The 20,000-nt window shown below is 40.5% G+C and overlaps 1 protein-coding gene across 1 annotated transcript in view; it reads left to right on the forward strand.

Moving 5' to 3' along the window:
• Nucleotides 1-2,322: 2,322 nt before the first annotated feature.
• The window catches only part of LOC138049372 (uncharacterized), a 27,750-nt gene continuing 10,072 nt past the window's right edge, over nt 2,323-20,000 (forward strand). The window contains exons 1-11 of the mRNA XM_068895621.1: nt 2,323-2,615; nt 2,794-3,389; nt 8,070-8,181; nt 10,689-13,776; nt 14,847-15,088; nt 16,078-16,251; nt 16,863-16,937; nt 17,259-17,336; nt 17,935-18,018; nt 19,266-19,331; nt 19,710-19,789. Of these exons, the coding sequence (XP_068751722.1) occupies nt 2,568-2,615; nt 2,794-3,389; nt 8,070-8,181; nt 10,689-13,776; nt 14,847-15,088; nt 16,078-16,251; nt 16,863-16,937; nt 17,259-17,336; nt 17,935-18,018; nt 19,266-19,331; nt 19,710-19,789 (4,643 nt within the window). The 5' untranslated portion in view covers nt 2,323-2,567. The remainder of the gene's footprint in view (nt 2,616-2,793; nt 3,390-8,069; nt 8,182-10,688; nt 13,777-14,846; nt 15,089-16,077; nt 16,252-16,862; nt 16,938-17,258; nt 17,337-17,934; nt 18,019-19,265; nt 19,332-19,709; nt 19,790-20,000) is intronic.

The following is a 20,000-nucleotide window of genomic DNA, read 5'->3' on the forward strand; positions in this document are numbered from 1 at the left end:
CATTAGCCTCCATTTCGTGCTAGATCCAGTCCAGCCGGGAGAATTCGAAAATGGTCTATTGGCGGTGCTTATTACATGACGAATTCTCTCGTCGCCCCGTGTCGAATTCCCTTTGTGAACAGGCTGAACTGTACATCGCTTTTTCATTAAAAAAAAAACTTGTTTCTAACAGATAACATTAGAGTTCACTGTCAAAAGAAGCAAAACTATTGTTTGAGGTGAATTTTTAGGGGCAATCAATTATTGGTTTCTAGTATTTCCCTATTATTATATGGCTTGTGTTTGTAGCCAATGTAACGCGCGTTTTGATTGGCTAATTGTGACTGAATTGTAGGGCATTATTCTCCCGTAATGCCCACGGGCCGATTACGGGCTTGCAAAAACAAAGCAAAAGGTAATTAAAAAGCCATATAATAAACTACTTACTAACCGAGCTACAGTCTGTGACAAAATTCGTTGGAACAGTCCACGACTATACAGATCTGAAACTTTCGCAGCTCACTCTCCCCTCACAATGTTGTTTTAACACCAGTTTCTGAGCCCAATTGTCAAAACAACATTGTAGGAGGGCAAGGTATTGTAAAGTGTTTCAACAATTTTGTCCGGGACTGTAGCTCGAGCCGTACTGGGAAATATTGGCCCTCGGTCGTTTTTGTACGGACCCCGCTGCGCTCGGTCCGTACTGCCACGACCTCGGGCCAATATTCCCCAGTACGGCCCTCGCGCTCGGTTAGTAAGACGTTAATATTGTAGTTTCTATCCCTTTGTTATGGATTTTGCTCAACCTTCGGTTGTATTATGAGAAACTTTGGAAACAACCGCGACTAGAAAACAACAAAGAACGTTCAAGGACTGGAAACTTAAATGCCGAAACCGCCGAGCTAAGTTATTCTTTCCAAAATAGTCTTAGCTTTCCGAAAATCAAAACGTTTGTCATGATACGAAAATCCATGCAACAACTTTGAAAATCCTTAGGTGAATGTAATCTTTCCGATGCCCTTGAATCAGTTTTAACTAAGGCCCCGTCATCACGTATCCGGAAATTTTTGTATCTGCAATTTTTTTTTCCGAATACGGCTTGCTTCCACACGTATCCGGCGAATTCAGAAGCCGTATCCGGAAATATACGAACACAATCTCCAGAGTGGAAATTTTTGAATAGGCTGCGAGTACGGTCGTATCCGCAAATATTCGATACGCTGAAGTAACTCTATCGGATCCAGTCTTTTCCGGGTGAGATAAATCAATATAGTGTATCCACCTTGGGCCTTGAAAGAGTCGTTAATAAAACAGAAAATGGCGTCAACATACGATTTTGCACATGCTCAACAACCACAATCTTTGTCAAAAGCACTGTGCACTAAAGTGTACCCGGATACGCGTGGACAGGGCCTAACACGTTTTTCCAGTCCTTCCAGATTGTTACCCCCTAAACGATCTCTGAAGCCTGACTTGAAAACGGTGTTTGATCCACGGAGCGTAACCGCTCTTGGATACATAACGCCCACTGCTTTGAACAATGCTTTTGTTGTACATCAAAAAAGTTACGTCAAGGTGTGCGTTAATTACTTTTGTTGTTAGTTTATGAATGGGTCAACGTTCTGCACTGCCCACCGCACGAATGTTATTTGCTCAACCATGCAGTTTGAGCTTGTGTATCAACGTAGAATTTCACTTGTGTTGTATCTCGTAAAATTCTCCATATCCGAAGTTCCTTAATCGTCTTATTCCGTTGCGCTAACGCAAGGCTCATTTCTCAATGATAATTATTATGGTTTAAATTTACTTATATTCTTGCTCATAATGTTACGGGATTAAAAGCACACAGAGCCGAAAAGCAAACAAATGTGACATTTGCTCCCGGACGTCCAAAATGTCAGTACAAATTTTAGTTTCCTCTTGTGTTTTCAAAAGTTAAAAGGCAATTATTCGTTACTGCTAAGTGTGATCTCGAGTGATATGGGTTCATAAATTTATGAGCTAGCTAATTTACACTTCTTTCATTTAGTTGTATTAATCCCCAACCTGTTTGCCTTTGTGATGCAAAATTCTTTCAAACTCAAAAACGTTTCTCGTTGACTTTTGAAAACTATACACGTCAAGTTCCTGCATCATGTTCTGGTTTAATGTCGTCCAGGCTTACTGTAATCCGAAGTCAAGACACGTATTATTCATTCATGAATAAAGCTCTTTGGAGGCTGTTTAAGACAATGTGGACAAGTCATAGTCGATGTTTGTTCAAGTGTATTAAGAAACTGCTGCATTAGCAATCGACGTGATTATTTTTAGCTGATTGGTCGAGAATACGTGACGCGTTTTAATGCAGGCAAATCCAAAATTATGTCCAATGCATTGAGACACACGACTTGTTAAAAATGAACGAATTTTTTGTTGAAAGATGTTTTCAGCCTTTGATAACTTCACTGTTAACTATGGCGCAAAGCTCGTCAAACGCTTCACCGAATTCAGCGTTTATCGTGTGTCGAAATTTGCTCTTTCAACTACATTAAGACAGAGATGATTTGTGTACTTTCTTGCAAAGAAGTTTTCAAGAACGTGTACCAAGCATGACGGATGAAAAAATTCACGGGACAGATTGTTTCGAAGTAGAATCGGTAAGTTTGATAAAACTTTCAAAAACTTCTTTAAAGTTAGTTGTGTCCATCTAAAACTGCAGGAGATCGAACGAGTTGTCCCAGTTGAGAATCAATTTTCACAGTGTCTTCCTTTTATTGTTTACTGTTTACATTTTCTTCTCGTAAAAATACTATCGAATTTCATGTCATTCTTTAGTTTATACAGAGAAATGAATTCTCCAAGCTCTATCAAGTTAGACACAAGGACACGGGTCGATTTTACACGATGGAAGTGTCATCTCGGGACGCAAATTCCAAAGCGCCAGTAAGTCCTTATGTGCAACAAACCAGGTCGACATTCTCGCGATTTTGGGTTAATCTTCGGTTCACGTTTCAAACTCGTTCGAAATTCTACTACATCTTGGATTTCCCAGGAAAGGAGTCTCTAAATCTACTCGTTAAATCGTTTGGTACGTCAATTCCTCGCGAACTTGCGCGGTTTTACGCGGCGGAGATTTTAATCGCATTGGAGGAATTCCATAAAGCCGGTCTGGCTTATAACGATCTTTCATTGGAAACCGTGTATCTCGATTTGGAAGGTCATGTTGTCATGTGGCGGAGTTTTTGTGGCAAATTTTATTGGAGTAAACGAGAGTGCGTGTGTTCGCTCGATTCGTTTTGCCATGGTGACCCTTGTGATAACAACCACAATCTCAAGAGCGAGTTTGATTTCCACGAGGACTGGATGTCTTTAGGAGTTCTTATCTGCGCCATGCTTACTGGAGAGAGCTGTCCTCGGTCTCCAATGGAGTGGTATGTATGGCTCTTCCTTCATATATCATGAACGTTACTATGTCGGAAACCTTTGTTGAAATCGCTTATGGTTTTTATTGTCTCATTTTATCGACTTGCCGTATTCGACAGTTCATAAATATATCTACACCCTCTTCTCGCCGTTAAAAGCTTTTTGACGCGCTCGGCAGTTTCTAGTAATCAATGATCCTCTCGTCATAGTGTCAGTACTTTAACCTACTTGTCGTTCGCTTAACCTTAATTTCATTAATAGTTTTCGTCTCGCAAGAATAATTATCAAAGAGCACCTTGCTTAGCGAGTGGCGCTAATTTCTACAATAAGAATTCAAAAACCACGAGCCTCACTAAAATTCTCAATCCAGCCTTCAGCGCTTAGTTTTAAATTGAATAAAAAACAAAATTTGGCGGAGAATCTCTAGAGTTTTAAATTAAAAAAGAAAGATAGGCGCCTAAAAAGATCAGACGAATCGAGCATCGGAAGTCTTACCTAGTACTTTAACTCATTATAACTTCTAAATATATTGTGCTTGTGGTTTAAATTGCTCTATAACAACTAAAAACAATTTTAAGTATGTGGTTACCTTGAACAACCCAGACGTGCTAGCCAGCATCGTTTTTCTTCTAAATACTGAAATTCGGGTATAACAATTTCTATAAATTCGCCAAGCTTCTCCTTCTTGTTATGCAACTAGCAATGATATTTCACAAACGTGAAGGAAAATGTTTATACGGATATATAAAATTGCAACAGAGACGCATAGTTTTCAACCGGCTCGCGACTTTCATTTTGTTGGGTTTTCTTCTGAAAATGTTTTCTTTTTAAAGTCACGAGATCGTCTATAGGGTTTGCATTCTTTTAATTTACTGTCTTGTTTTTGTTCCGGTTTGAATTTAGCGAGCTGCCTTTCTGTCTGAATAAGTTCGCTTTCTTTCAATATCATTGACACCATGCCATTAAAGTCTTAGCTTTCAAATACCTTCATTTTGTATAAAGGTCATGCCACAATTTTTCTTGCTACATTGTTGAAAAAAGGTCAAAACTGGTTCGCAACCGACAAGGTTCGGGATAGCATTTTCTCAGTGAATAAATGTTATATTCGCGTTAGGCAGAAGTCGGACTTCTTCCTTGCAGCAAATGTGTTTGTAAAACCAGGCGTAAGTTTGAGCGCACTCATCAGACAACACTAAAAAATGGTCTTAGTATATTTTTTCTCTCTTTATACTCAGTTATGATGGAGTTAAAACAAAGTAATAATTTTATTCTGTGGACGTGGCAGACGCATTTTAGCGCATTTCGTTTTCGCACCGTGCGAAAATACAACGTAAAATAACCATACTTTCAAAGATGGCATCAGCGTAAGATTGCGACAGTCAATCTTCTATTCGCTGTCTTTACTGTAACGCCTTTTGTCTAATCCAGTTATGGGATAGACTGCTTTTTAGTAAAAGTAGGGAAGAGGTGGAAACACGAAACACGTATTTAGACCCCAGGAACTTATATTTTGAAGCGTCGTTGCTTAAATTGCCTAATCAAAAATAACCGCCTGGGATTTGATTCGGGCAGCTTTCGAACCCTCGCTCTTTTGGCCGTGCACTTCCAATGCCCGGGAGTTGACAGCGACGGCTACAGCAACGACAAGGCGACAAAGCTGGAATATAATTGGTTAAAAAAGGAAAAAATAATCGTGCTGTAATGGCGGCACGCATTTCAGTGCATTTCACTGACGTACGTCACAAAGCGCCAACGCGAGGAGTCATCTATGAACTGTTCCACAGCAGTTTTCTACCTTTAATTTTAACTGTTCGTACTAGTCCCTTCATATGATCTTAGACATTGATAGTTCGCCTGTTCTGTACAACGTGAACCAGATGGACTAATCGCGAAATTCTTATGCTTGCACGAAGTTGTGTTCTGAAGTAGGCGTTGCTGTTCGTCGGCGTTGCTGTTGTCCAAGCTTAAATCCCTGCCCTACCAGTGTATCGGACAGGATAAGACGGCATGGAAAATCGCTTTTAAACTCTGACGGATTTTTGCGGGATATAGTATCCGTGAGTAGATCTTTTCAGCTTTGTTACTACGGATGTGAACTAGCTAAACATAACGTGGGAAGAACGAAAGAATTCCGTTACAAAACATCAATTTATTTGACCTTAAAGGGCGTTTTTAGGCGTAAAAATTTCCGTAAATTGTTGCCAACTTTGTTGAATCCTGGTAAACTATATAAACAAATTTCCGTTTGTTTCCTATAATTGCGATTACGCACAAACGTGACCGGTTTCTATTCGAATAGAGGGAACTTCAAAAGCTCCTGTCTTGGAGATTGACAGGTACTTGAAGCGAAATGGAGCTTCTTATCGAAGACACTTATCGAATGATTGACAGATCGTTTTCATAGGCAATATTGACGTCATGAATGAAGGGTTAGTTTCTAAATAAACTGTGGTGCTGCGTCGGTGGGGAAGTAGTATACAAAAATTTGGTTTTATCAACGGAGTTGATAATGTAAATTGGCCACCGTACAGAGATTCTAAAAGCTGACGTTTCGAGCGTTAGCCCTTCGTCAGAGCGAATCAGTTCGGATACGTGTCACGAGAAGATTGCTGGCTTATGCAGGGTCGTGCAACCAGCTCTCTAAATTACCTCGACTGCGCAAGCATCAATTGCTAAACATTCCGAACTTTATGGTTTTGCTGGTTTTTTTATTTTCCGTACTCTACAGAAAGTCCATGTAAAATAAACCAAATCTAAGTCGTGAGCATACAACGTTAAATCGTTCATTCTCGCATTCCCTTCAAAACCGTTGTCGCTAGTCCAATTAGAGGATACGGCGCCCATATGCTACAACTTGAGTAGAAGCGATGAAACATACAATCGCCAACTATACTTACAACAACTAAAAGTTAAAATTTTTGAATAAAGTTTACGTTGGCTCTGGCGTCATGTCTGCTTAAAATCCCTTATACATGCACAAGAAACAAGCAACTTTCAGGCAGAACAACCAAGCGCGGTTGGAAAAGGAGGAATTACGCCATGATCGGATAAAGACTTCATCCCTTTAATATCCGCCAAATTTTTGCGACGTACTGATATTTAGTTTTGATAAATTTTCTTTGATCAGTGAAAAGTAAGGCACACTTTTAAGTAAAAACAAACATCTGATATTGGATGAAAATATGGCAAAGAGTAAAACTTACAAGTCTAATTTACTCAGGCTAAATATAAAGAGATTAGCTCGTCTGAGAGACGAATTAAGAAGGCTCATCTGGGATTTTTTCATCGCTCGTGAATGGCAGGTGTAGGAGAAACAAAGATAAATAATCGTTGCATTGACAACCAGATTATTTGCATTCCCGTAATTCCATCAAACCCAAAGTTTAATCAAAGTTAACTACTAATTTAATTTGTGTCCTGAAGGAGAAGTGGATTCTTGTAAGAGGGGAAAAATCGAATCATCCTTAAGTCTGTCTTGAACGATTTTATGGAATTACGTTATGTACAGACCAACCGAAAAGCTTAAGGTAAGGGGAGAGATCGGGCGAGCAAAATGGCCGAGGAAGAGTGAAATACCTTCTCCGTGAGCACTACGTCAACTGGAAATCTCGACAAAATGTGATGAAGTGTTTCGTGTCCTTTCAAAACCTACATTTCGAGTAGTTGCGCAACGCTCTTGCGTCCCGCTCAAACATGAGAACAGGGAAAAAATATTTATAAGAGTAACAGACATCAATTCCGAGAACCAATGCTAAGCCTTGCATAATTATTGATACTCTTGTGATCGAGAATGGTCGCTCGTTCGATCGAAAACTTATTTTAAAAAACTTGTCTAAAAATGCAATGACGTAAACTTAAAAAAACTACCGACGCCTAGGCAGACGCGAATGACACGCACACGCAGTTTGAAACCATTTGGTAAACGTCAGTAGGCATTATGGCTGGCGAACTTCCGGGTTTGGAACCAGCACGAAGAAGGTATCCATGTTTCTGACTAAAAGGATTGCGGCATCATGAATTTTAAAAAAAGGCCTAGAGAATTCGAGAACTGCAGCTCTCACTTCGAATATTCGTTTAATTCATTACTGTGCCTTTTAAAGACACGTGAACTCTGAAGTTGAAATTCCAACGAACAGTTTTGTTTTTCGTTGCCTCAATCACATTGGCCGAGGCGGTTAGCGGACCGTTAAAACCAGAAACTTATAAATTAATCGAAATTAGTCAATCACATCACTGAATCCATCTCGCCACAGTGGTTGACACTAGAGTGAAAGTCGAAATAATTGATTTAAATTTGAGCTTCAGAGTTTGCAGGCTACGTAAAATGAATTCAGTACAGCCCCTCTAAATTGGCCGGATGGGCAATTATCTGTTTGGTGCGGGTAAAATAAATGGCAAGGATAATATGTTTACACCTTAATCAGTCCAAAATGGCCGCCAGTTTAGTATTTTTTTGTTTAAAAATATTGAAGATCCGTTACCAGGATTCATGCTAAGAACGAAGTAAAATCGTTCTCTGGTAAAAACTGCAGCTCAATTTGATTGCAAATTGGCCAAAGGTTAAATATTCTTTTGAATTATGCATTTGAAAGCGAGGTCAAAAGGGCCAATTTGCAAGCAAACTTAAAGAATACTAAAATGGCGGCCATTTTGAAATTTCTCAAATTCACATAAATTTTTCTCCCCAGTACTCTCTCCGCCGCTGCCAATGATCTGATAAATAGACTGCTGCGAGGTGAGATCTCTCGAGCCGACCAGATCCAGTCTCATCCGTTTTTCTTGGGCGTCAACTGGGATGAGGTAAGCAATAACTCAACGGCTGTGACTAAAATGGATACTGCAAAGTTTAAAACTGAAAATTCTGTGAAAAAATTCTGTGAAAAGAGAGTCTAATATTCAATTTAAGGAGAAATGTACACACTGCAAATGTAGAGTCTACATTTCTCCTTACATTGAATATCATTGTTGTTGTTTCATCTTTAAAAGAGAGTCTCACCAGAAAAATACCATTCTCGAACGAGTGCAGATTAGTACTAAACACTGCAAATGGTACTACATGGAGTGCATGGAATGACCGGTTTTTTGTCAGCTTGTTTGGCCCTTAACGTGTAAGTTGTTAGGGGTAGGTAGTTGTCATAGTGTCTCATCTTATTTTGGAGTATCCATTCTAGTCATAACCGTAACTCAACGTGGCCCGAAAGCATGAACCACAGGTTACCCAGGTCAGTCTCAGTGACACCCCCAATTTATCATCACTGGTATGCATTGCTTATTTGCAAAAATTACAATGGTATCGGTATGAATGTGTACATGTGGCCGTCACTCTGGCAACGAGTGAACGAGTGAACCAGTCGAGTGGTTGACATTCAAAACGGCTTCATTCGATAGGCCTTGGCGAGTTAAATCAGTGTTGCTCCTAATTTGAGGAAGCTGTAAAGGAATAGACCTTTCTGCCTATTCTTTGCTGTAAATATTAGGTATGAAGTCTAGTTTTGTAGAACCGATTCATCCGTTCTTTCTATTTCACTTGTGAGGGATTCCCCATATCTACTATGGTTTCGCAGCTCGTTTTGCGGGAAACTTTACATCCGAACCGAGACGCTGGCTTAGTAAGTAAGGAACTTTCACGTTAGGAAGTTGATATTGGAAACCTTAAACTCCACATTGAATTAATAGCAAACACTGTGATGACACTTTTGCTTCAATTCGCAAATACAAAACGATTTAAAATTAACTGTTTTACTTGTCAAACGTTTCAATTATTGTGACCATATTAGATGCGTTTTATAATTTTCTTCTGAACATAGTGCCTTTGGCTTTCAGGAGTGATCAATATGTAAATTCTCTTCACAATTGCAATGAAATGATGGTCAGACAGGTATTAAAAATGAGGATTATTATCAGCTTAAGAGGTCTTGATATAACACCAAATTCTCAAGACTACACAACAAAGAACTCTATGATTCTAGTTGGAAGAAGGAACGTTTGGATCGTAGGAAGATAAGGTTAACTGAACATTTAAATTCTTAATACTCAGTACTTAGTATTCAGTATTCAAAATCTTTTAGCCTGGATGATACGTGGAGCACAGACTCAGCCAAAGCGATATTTCTTCAGTCTTGTATCATTAAAACACTACAATAAAACAGCGGATTTTTTCTTTTTCTTTAGTAGACTTTGTTTTTCGAGGCCAGCGACCAACCGTCGCTTTCCACCGTGGGAAGGTCCGCAGGGGCTAAATTTGTCTTTGTCCACGGTGCCGATTGTAGCGAATCAATTTTTCGAACGATAATTGTGAACGTTTTGTGCTTATAATTGAGTAAAGCAACGGTGTAATTAATACCATTCGTGAGTCACGTTGTAGCAAAACGGAAGCACGCCTGTTACACTTAAAATGGTACAATGATCAAAAAATCGAATCTATTTTTTCTTTGGATTTCAAAACCATGTTAACTAAACACTAAGTGATCGTAGTTTTAAGCCTTAATTTCAAAAAGACACTTGTTTTTTTTAACTGGAATTTTCCTATTTAATGGTCCGCCATTATTAACTTTAAAATGTTGAAAGAGCTGGATCGAGGAGAAAATGACGTCAAAGACTCACTAGTTTAAGAACGCAATGCGTTTGTACGTGACTGAATTAATATGCAGCGCGGGAGTTTAGGGCTTTCAGATTTTTAAATTCGTGTTTTGCATACATAACAAACTGCGTTTACACGCTGAAATTTTGAGCTATTGAGTGAATGACGTCACTTTTCCCTAGATCCAAACCTCTGAGGTCCAGTCGGTCACTTTTGAATACCTTCGGTAATGGCGGACCGTGAAATCCAAAACTTACACTCCGCAAGTAAACAGCCTTTGGATAAAAATCAAAGCTCAAAAATCTTGCCAGGCAGGTGTTAAGCAAACACACTTTCAAAATCTGAAGGAAAAAAAGGAAGTGATTTTTTGATCATAATACCGGCACTTTAAAAAAAATGAAATTCGTCCCAAAGTTCTTTCGTTTTACACGATAAAAGACTATGGGAAAGAGGGAGAGCGTGCAACAGGCGCCACGCGCAGAAAACATGAACGTCTACTCAGTTTCTACTGTTCCGGGTTGCTTTGTCAACATTGTACGACGCAAGCAGAATGGAATAATTACAATACAATAGCGCAAAGTCTATTTTCAGGTGACATTTTCTTTTCATTTGACTTTGCCGTCGTCTTTGCAAAAGTCCTTTCATGCTACCTGCAGAGGGAAGGGACAAGGGCAAAGCTATAGAAATTGACAAGAATTTAAGTATTAATCTTCGTTCTTTGCTTTAGGTCAAAGCAAGACGTTCGCAGCCTCCAATGGGGAGCTGTCATGCACTCTTTCCATTTCCAAGACAAACAAATTCTTTGGCTGCCCATTTTGGAACAAGGCCGAATGCAGAGATTGAAGCATCAATGCCAAGACCTCGGAGCACGTCTCGCAACAGCGAACCATCAATATCCACTTCTGTGGGAAATGAAACGTTGCCAAATGAGAAACTTGATACACCATGGAATATTGATTCAATAACGAGCCCAAACACCGAGAACGGACCTTCGGTGCAGAGGCCCCGGAGAATTTCACGTCATAGTGATCCAGCAATAAGCACTCAAGTGGAAATTGAAACTTCTCTGAAAAACACACGGAACAGCAACTTGGACGTCAAAAAAGACAATCGGTCATTGTTAGAGAGGGCGCCAAGTATGACACGTCAAAGTGACCCTTCAATGAAAGCCCATTTCGTTTACGTACCCACGGCACCTTATGAGCCGGGCATCCAATCACACCTCAATGATCTGGGTGACCCTAGATATGTAATGGCTATGACTGGTCACATGGCTCGTGATTTCACCTCACATCACGCAGGCTCCACGCCTGATCTCAGAGTCGAACAGAAGGGTTCATCAGGTTTTCACCAGCAGGGACCACTTCCACTGAGGGACATTTACCACAACCATAGCAACCTTGAGTATTCAAAGACAGGGTCACGTGATTCTTTACGGAGCCCTTTGGGGGAGGTGGAGAAGAGCGGAAGACTTGTATCGCGATCTATGAGCGACCTCAGTAACCTTGGTAACGATAGTGGGCATTTGTCGCATCCTCCTACGGCTCTTCAAAGAACGTTTGAATATCCAGGTTATGGAGGTGTTTCACGATGTGAAAGGACATTTTATTCACAGCCTGGTAAAGGCACAGAGATTTACAATAGCGGATGGGGCTTGCGATCGTCGGGTAGTGTTCCTGATCTCTCCACCAGCTTTTCCTCTCTTAGCGCCCCTTACGCGATTTCCCAGACTGGCAGATCCTCACCCACCCCCTCACAGTTGAGTGACGTCAGCTCACAATCGTCATCAGCTCCTAAACTCTCCTCTCGTAGTGCATTTATTGAATCTCGCTCCCGTATTAGCGAGTCCGATTTTTCGTTAAACGACAGCGGTTATGGTTCAATGAGGATTACCTCACGGAGTTACGAACAAGTCTCACCTCGAGAGTCGGAAAATCTCCGGTCAGAGTCAGAAACTCCGAGTAGCTTCAGGAGAGACCAATACCCATCACCATCGAATTTGTCTCGTTCACTCGACAATTCGTTACTTCGGAACGGAATTCCAGCGAATACGACGTCTACTGTACAGAGTTCGTCGCGAGAGTCGGATTCTACGAGTAAGAGCGACAATAATCGAAAATCTTACGACAAAGGCCGAGGCAGAACGCCGACCTTAAATCGTGCTGTATCATTGTCTAATTTCGGAGAGGACAAGAATCTGTTGGCTGCGCAAGAAATGACAAGAAAAAGAAGAGATAGCCTACCGCTCGCTGTAGTGAGCCACAGGGAGAAACATCCACTTGCTAATGTTCCGATTCCATCTTTCAGGGAATTTAAAGAGAAAAACTTAGAGAAAGCTTCGAAAGGTAACATTCTAGCGGAAAGCGAGATACTGGAGTCTTTGAAATCTTCGAAGAACAACGCTAAAGACGAGTTAAGGCTTAACTCAGATTCAAAGTCAAAAATAAAGGAGAGGCTCTCCTCTTTGTACGAGAGTTGCAAAGATATATCGGCAAAAAATGCGTCCAGGAGAGACGACGAACAGTACAAGTTGAATTGTTCCGACAAGGCAAAGATTAAGGATCCTGTTAGCATTGTAACATCTAAAGAACTGAATGACTCTACAAATAGTCCAAAAGAGCGAAAGGAAAGTCCCTTTTCTAAGAATGAGGTGATCCATCAATTAATGCTCAAATATGGACTATATTCGAAGGCAGACCTGAAGTCGAGAAGTCCTGAAGACAAGAAAAAAGATTCTCGCTCTAGCAGAACCAGTTTAGGAGCAAAGGAAACAACAAGCGATGAGAATAAATCTGAAAGAACGTTATCGCCTACGACGGCGGAAAAAGTATGTCTAGAAGACAAAAATAATACGCGTAATTCAACAGATAATTTAAACAGAGTAACTTCTAAAGAAAGTGCTTTATCTAACCATAATTCTAGCCTTGAATCATCGCGGGAAGTTAACAACACTTTGCGTAATGTTAATGAATTAAAAAAGTCAGCAGCTGAAAGATTCAGGGAACTCAAACGAAAAAATGGACTTCGCAATGATGTTCTGGAGTCTTCTCCAGGTGCGAGAAAAGTCACAAGTACAAAACGTTTGACGGAAGATATTTCAAGCGAGAGCAAGGACAGAAAGAAAAATATGGATCCGAGAAGTCCTGAAGGAGATTTTCCCAAATGTCGAGTTTCCGATGAAGTCAACTTCAAGGCGTTGGCTTCCGAGGGTGAGATCACAGCAGATACAGTATCTGCGAGCACAGACGGTGTGGTTTCAGATTCCCCAAACCGGAAGAAAGGCGCTTTTTCCTTGAAAGGTACCTCCAGAGCAATTCTTTGTGCAAACCAATTTAAGAGAACTAAGAAATTGAACTCCCCGGGCGGGTCTCCCTTGCCTAACATAAAACTGTTAGCAGACATCATCAGCAAAAGCGATGCAACAGTTAAGGACAGCCGTGAAGAAAAGGAAAGTACAGAAGAACATAATTCGAAGGAAACTATCGAAGTCAAACGAAGCGATTCACCGAACAGTCTATCACCGAGCCCCAGACGACACCGATTTCTCACCGACAGAGGTATTCGGAGAGGAGGCATTCACACGAGCATGCTCAGTGTGGCCAGTAGCACGTGGTCGGATACGGACCTGGACGATAGCGTAAGTATATCCAGTGAATTGGATTCAATGGACGACGCGCGAGGAACAAGGGGAAGACGATGGGATAGTTTCCATAGCAACATCAGCGCTGACAGTGGCTCCGCCCATTTGTATGAGTATGAAACGGATTCCAACGTGACAGAATATGAGGACGTGTTTGATGAACAAGATTCTGGAGGTAAGCTGTTTGATCGAATGTCATTAAGAGTTCAATGGGACATTTGCACGATGACGTCATTAGACGACAAGTACCAGAATGGGAATACAAAATTTAAGTAAGAAAAGTAAAAAAAAACTCAATTCTGGTGGTCGTAGTCAAATGACGCTATCGTGAAAAAATTGCCTATTTAACAAGATGTATTCTCTTTGTAACCCTTTTGATTCTTTGCATGATTAGCATATATACATCGTGTTCTGATCGATCCACCAGGAAAGTTAGCACTGAATATTTTGAAGCTCGTTTTCAGTAATTGCTATCCTTTGAGTCCCATGCCAGATTATTTGTACTACGTAGACTGTTGCTTTAAGAATTTTAAATTTAAAGTGGTACTACGACCAAAAAACAATTCTTTTTTTTCTTTGGATTTCAAAACTATGTTAACTAAACACTAACTGACCCAAGTTTTAAGTTCTGATTTTAAAAAGACACCTGTTTATTTTAACTGGAATTTTCTTATTTATTGGTCCGCCATTACTAACTTTAAAATCTTGAGAGAGCTGGGTCGAGGAGAAAATGACGTCAAAGACTCACTAGTTTAAGAATGCAATGCGTGTGTACGCGGCCGAATTAATATGCAGCACGGGAGTTTCGGGCTTTCAGACTTTTAAACCCGTGTTTTGCATATGTAACAAATTGCGTTTACACGCTGAAATTTTAAGCTAGTGAGTAAATGACGTCATTTTCTCTAGATCCAACCTTCTGAGGTCCAATCGACCAGTTTTGAACGTGAGAAATGGCGGACCGTGAAATCCAAAACTTACAGTCAAAATAAACAGCCTTTGGATAAAACTCAAAGCTCAAAATTTTGCCAGTTAGGTGTTAAGCAAACACGCTTTCACAATCTGAAGAAAAAAAGGAAATGATTTTTTGATCATAGTACCACTTTAAAAAGAATGTACAGGCTCATTAGCGCTTTTGTCGTACAGTAATTTATCAGCACCCTCATGTACGACTCAACGGAAAACTATCACCAAACAAAAACTACCGAAAAAAAAAATTCACCTGTTCCCATGGTTACTTTCAAACAGACGACCATCCTAAAGGTGAAGCTGATGTAGAACGCACCGACAGTGGTGTCGGGGGAGACCTGGGCCAGAGTCACTTGAGGCGTTCCTGGGAGGAGATTGTAATGAAGAGTTCGGAGCAGTGGTCGGTCGTAGCTGCCTCAGCGAGACACTGGCAGGAACTGGCCCGCAGAAGAAAGGCGGAAAAAGGCGATACGCCGACACCGAAAAAGAAGACTTCTTCCCATTCATTAACGGAAGACATGGTATGTTTCATTTCCACGGGGAAACCTCCACTCTCTCAACAAATACGCTTTAGACGAAAGAGTGAAAAGATCCTCGCAATTGTATGGACAATTTAAGGTGTCTCTCGCAGACACCTAAAAACTTCAGGCTGCTTTAATAGGATTGGATGCCATGACCTATGCGATGCCGGTGTAGTGCTCTACGAACTTAAGTGAGCTATGAAGCCACAAACAGTTGGGAGCAGGTCAAGTTGTTGGTAGAGCATTGCACCAGCATCGCAGAGAGCGTGGGTTCGAATCCGGTTGGAGTCACCTGTCAATCTAAATTCATCCCGTGGTCATGATGCGCGGCTATTTTAAGGAATACACCTGATTGGTTAGTTCAGTGTAATTGATCATTGGCTACGCGACCACGGGCACGAGACCAAAATAACTTTCACAGCATAGTGCGAAGCATGACGATGGTTCTCTTCCCTAAGGCCCGTTTTAAACGTCGCATTTTACACGTGCCGAATCTAATGCAAATGAGAAAAATCTATTGTTTTGGCTCATTTGCATTAGATTCGGCACATGTAAAATGTGACGCTTAAAACGGGCCTTATCCTCTCTTGATTAAATCTAACACCTGAAACTTCTCTTGGTAAATAATTGTTTTTTTCGGGTGGGGTTTTAACCTACTTCGAGTTTTAAACCTACAATCAGCGACAAAATTGTTGACACATTGACCATTTCTACCCCCTATGCCACATTTCTTCTATCTTTTAGCCTTCTTAGGTAGCCCAATTCGCCCCCTTCCCCCCAGACAATGTTGTAGCGAGATTCCCGAGATATTTAAGTACAAATAGACAACATTGAATGGGGGAGGGGGGGTCTTATCAATAATTTGGAGCATGATTCAAATTATAGTGTTATTTTACACTTAAAAGGAACTGTTTAAACACAATGTGTCTACTAATTTTGTCGCTGATTGTAGCCATTTACCAGCTTCTTTTCTCGTCTTATTAACACAGGTTGAATGCCCAGATTGTCTGAAGCACTACGTCCCACCGAAGGAGACAAACCACGCGAAAGAACCCACGATTTGCGGCAAATGTGAAGATCGGAAAGTGGAAAGAAAAGAAGCGATAATTGAGCTTGTGCAAACTGAAATCAACTATGGAAATGATCTACAGATTTTAAAAGAGGTTGGAAACTTCGATCACTTATTAATTTGTTAATGTTCTGACAATTGGTCTTTGATCGTCAAGCATACATTCGTGTTAGTTTAATAAATATTAATGGCGTGTCAAACTTCGAAATTTCAATGAGAAGAATTAAGGAAATTAAAGTTTGGATCAATCAAATTTGGCAAAGCTCCTCAGGTGAGTAAAACCTTAGACTTTAATCGTTCCACTAAATTCTTAGCAGCAAAAATGGTTCCGCTTAATTCATGACCTTCATCTGTGTCTTTATAAACTCTCCCTGACTTATGCCTGTTTTTGCATGCCGTGTGTCGCCTTGTACACCATAAGCCTTTTTAATCACTGCCAAACGGGCCATGCGTTTGCTGGAGAGAACAGCACAGACCTTCATGCCCGTTTGATTCATGAAGACGGAGATTGATCAAACTTTGTTCCATGGTAGATTTCAAACATTATATCCGTCTAAATCAAAGTGTCCTCTCCCTCGAGCTCAACATAAAAACGTCGGTACTCTTTCCATTTTAGAGCAGACAAGAACCCGAAAAATCGTTACATAGTAAGAAAGCAGTGCTACTTTGTATCAAAAGTTCTTTTTTCTTCTATTTTGGTTATAGGAATTCTATCTACCGATGCAATCTGGTGGAATTTTGAATCCTGAAAATCTTGCCGCTATCTTTCTGAATCTGCAGGTAATTTCAATCTCGAGTGCAAATAGTCCCTTAAAAACTATCTGAGCTCGACCAATCAGAAGTCAAGTTTTCCGTCGCTTAGGGCCGCCTGCATGTATAGGCCACTTCGGAGAATACCATAATAATCTTTGTTTGTTCCCCCAAATTTTGCATATAATCATTGCCTTAATAGGATGGAATAGTTGCGAACTCCTCACGAAAGTGCAAAGTTATAATTTGAAGCTGACGTTTTCGGAGGCGTTGTTCTTCGTCGCTTAAACTCCGTATTACTTAATTCGAACCATTTCAACCCATTTCTTGAATGCGCTAATTTTCTATCAGGAACTACTTGAAGTGAACTCCAAGTTTTGTGCAAAACTCCAGAAAAGTTTAGAATTATCTGTGGCCAAAGGAGATGAGGTACGTTGCTAAACGTTTGGTGATATAAGTAATTGAATATGTTTAGCAAGTTGATGAGGAAACTGCGACATTGATTAAAAATAATGGTCCAACAAGACAGCGTAAAATTGAAGCAGGTTATTAAAAAAAACCCGGTGTCTTGCACCCTGCCAGCAGAGCCTTTCTTAACTCGACGAGAAAGAAAGGACTTTGCAGAAATCGTGTAAAGTCTTTATTGAGTATGCGCAAGCTGTTGTTTGGAGACAGTCCAAAGTCCAAGCCTTTGCTTTCGCGACATGAGTGATGTTAAAGTTGGGAAGAAGAGCCAACCTCGTCCCCAGGGCCTGGGGACGAGGTTGGAAGAAGAGAAAGGGGACACTTCGTGGTATACTTACATTAGTAAAATTTCTTAATTAAACAAAACTCGTGAATTACGAAAGTTTAATTCGTTGGTCGAGTGGTATTAGAATTCCATCAAAGAGTGAAAAGAGAGTTGGAGTCTTGGAACTTTAGGGGCTTTTTACATTAAAAAAAAACCCTGGACTGTAGCAGGTCATTTATTAATTTCAAAACTTGACTGTCTGACACTGCTAATTTTCAATTGATTTCCTACCTTTAGGAATTTTCTGAGGTCAATGTTGGAGCCATTTTTTTGGAGAGCGTAGATTTCTTCCAAGCATACGAGATATACTGTGCGAAACAGGTGAGTTCGATGTTATAATGGTATATCACATCAAACAAAAAAGCACGCTTCAGAACGAGTTGTATCGGTAATCTTATCGATTTGGAACTCTCTTAAGCAACGGTGATGCCGACGAGGAAGTTAATGGCAGATAACAACAAATTTAATGAGACGAAAAACAATGGCTTTTGCATACTCTGCAAGTGCGTTTGCTTCACTGAGTTATTTGCCGTTTTGATGCCAACAACGGCGTGTAAAGCCAGATGTTGGTATTGGCAGTTGTGGGGAAACGGACTCAACAACTTCAACAATGTGAGAAGAAAATTTGGTTTTATCAAACGAGTTGATAAAGGTCGAATTACCACCGTGAAAGATTTGGAAAACCGACGTTTCGAGCGTAAGCCCTTCGTCATCTTTCAGCTAGGTACACTCTATCCTAATGGAATCAATGAAGGCCTCTCATACCATTAATTTATTCATAAATTCACGTTACCCTATTTCCACCAGTGACAAAACACTTCCACACCCTCATAAAAACCAACAACACCCACAATTCTTTCATTCGCTCTGCCGAAGGGCTAACGCTCGAAACGTCGGCTTTCCAAAGCTTTCACGGTGGTAATTCGACCTTTATCAACTCGTTTGATAAAACCAAATTTTCTTGTTTCACCCTCCCACCGACGCAGCACCACAGTTTCTTTGGAAACTAGAAATTTGCCAACAATGTAAGGACATGGATTTTATTATGGAAAGGATACGACCCATGAGACTTTGTAAACTTACAAAATTCGGCAGTCATCTTGTTTTCAATCTTTTTAATTTAATGCTTGCTATCTCCATGGAGATCATATGTAATGCGCGTGCGTGGCCCCAACAATGTTGGAAGAGCTGTGCAAACGAATCCAATATTGCTGCTCTACTCTTCGGCGATCACGGAACAAAGGAAATGTTGGGAGTACTGTTGTTGGCTCAAAAGTTTAACCAGTTTTTGCAAACTTCGTGCAACAGCTTCCAACATCGAACAGAGTGTGTAAATGGACGCAACATATAACACCCAAAAATGTTGGAACGATGTTGGAACAATGTTGGCCAACAACGTTGCGTCAGTTTGCACGGGTCTTAAATGCTAAATTTGTGGTTATGCAGAGCCATTTTAATCCCTGAATAGCTTCTGCATTATTTATATGCGCAATAACTTGGAATAGCCGCGGAGCTTCGTGTTTAATCATTTTTCTATAATTTGCTATTTGTTGATATCTTGTTTTTAGACGGCTGCCTCTTCGCTGCTGGAATCCCTTCAGAAGAAAATAGAGCTACTGAGAATCTTCTTAAATGTGAGTACAAAGTGCTGTTTTGGGATATGCTCAACAAGGGAGTAAAGACCTGCGCACACTAGAGCTATCTATGAGCTTATATAGCAAAGTTTCATTCTTGACTGTTGGCGTAAGCAAGTTTTCCCAGTGTGCGGTGGCGTTTTCAGCGCTTTTAGTCACGCGAGCCATCGGCGCCGAATGTTCAGCACGTTAAATAATTTTTGGCACGAATAAACATTTCCTAAAAGTGTGCGCGCGTGAAAAGCTGTCGATTAATAAATCAGTCTTAAGTACCAAACGATACGAGTTACCGAGAGAAATAAAAAGCTTGCTTTTGGCACAAAAACACTTTCTTCTTTGAGTTTAGATATGAACTGTAGCTTGTATTTTCTACTTTAGGTAACTTGTCGAGAAAACCCCAAGTGCCGCAAAATGGATTTGAACTCTTTTATTCTGGCTCCTGTACAAAGGATCATGAAGTAAGTAATCGGTGAAAGGATCGGTTCCGAGAGAAACTGTGCCAGTGCGTTGGTGGAATAATGAAACTATTCTCGTCCCCAGAGCCCTCCGTTTCTTTTGGTTACGTGGTCGGCGAAGCAAAGAGCTCTGGTCGCGCCTAAAGATTCCCATTTTTTCATTGCCTGATAAAATATGATGCGCAGAACGAATTAACATTACAAGCACTACGCA

The sequence above is a fragment of the Montipora capricornis genome, chromosome 5 (assembly GCF_036669925.1).
Source record: "Montipora capricornis isolate CH-2021 chromosome 5, ASM3666992v2, whole genome shotgun sequence".
Lineage (NCBI taxonomy): Eukaryota > Metazoa > Cnidaria > Anthozoa > Scleractinia > Acroporidae > Montipora > Montipora capricornis.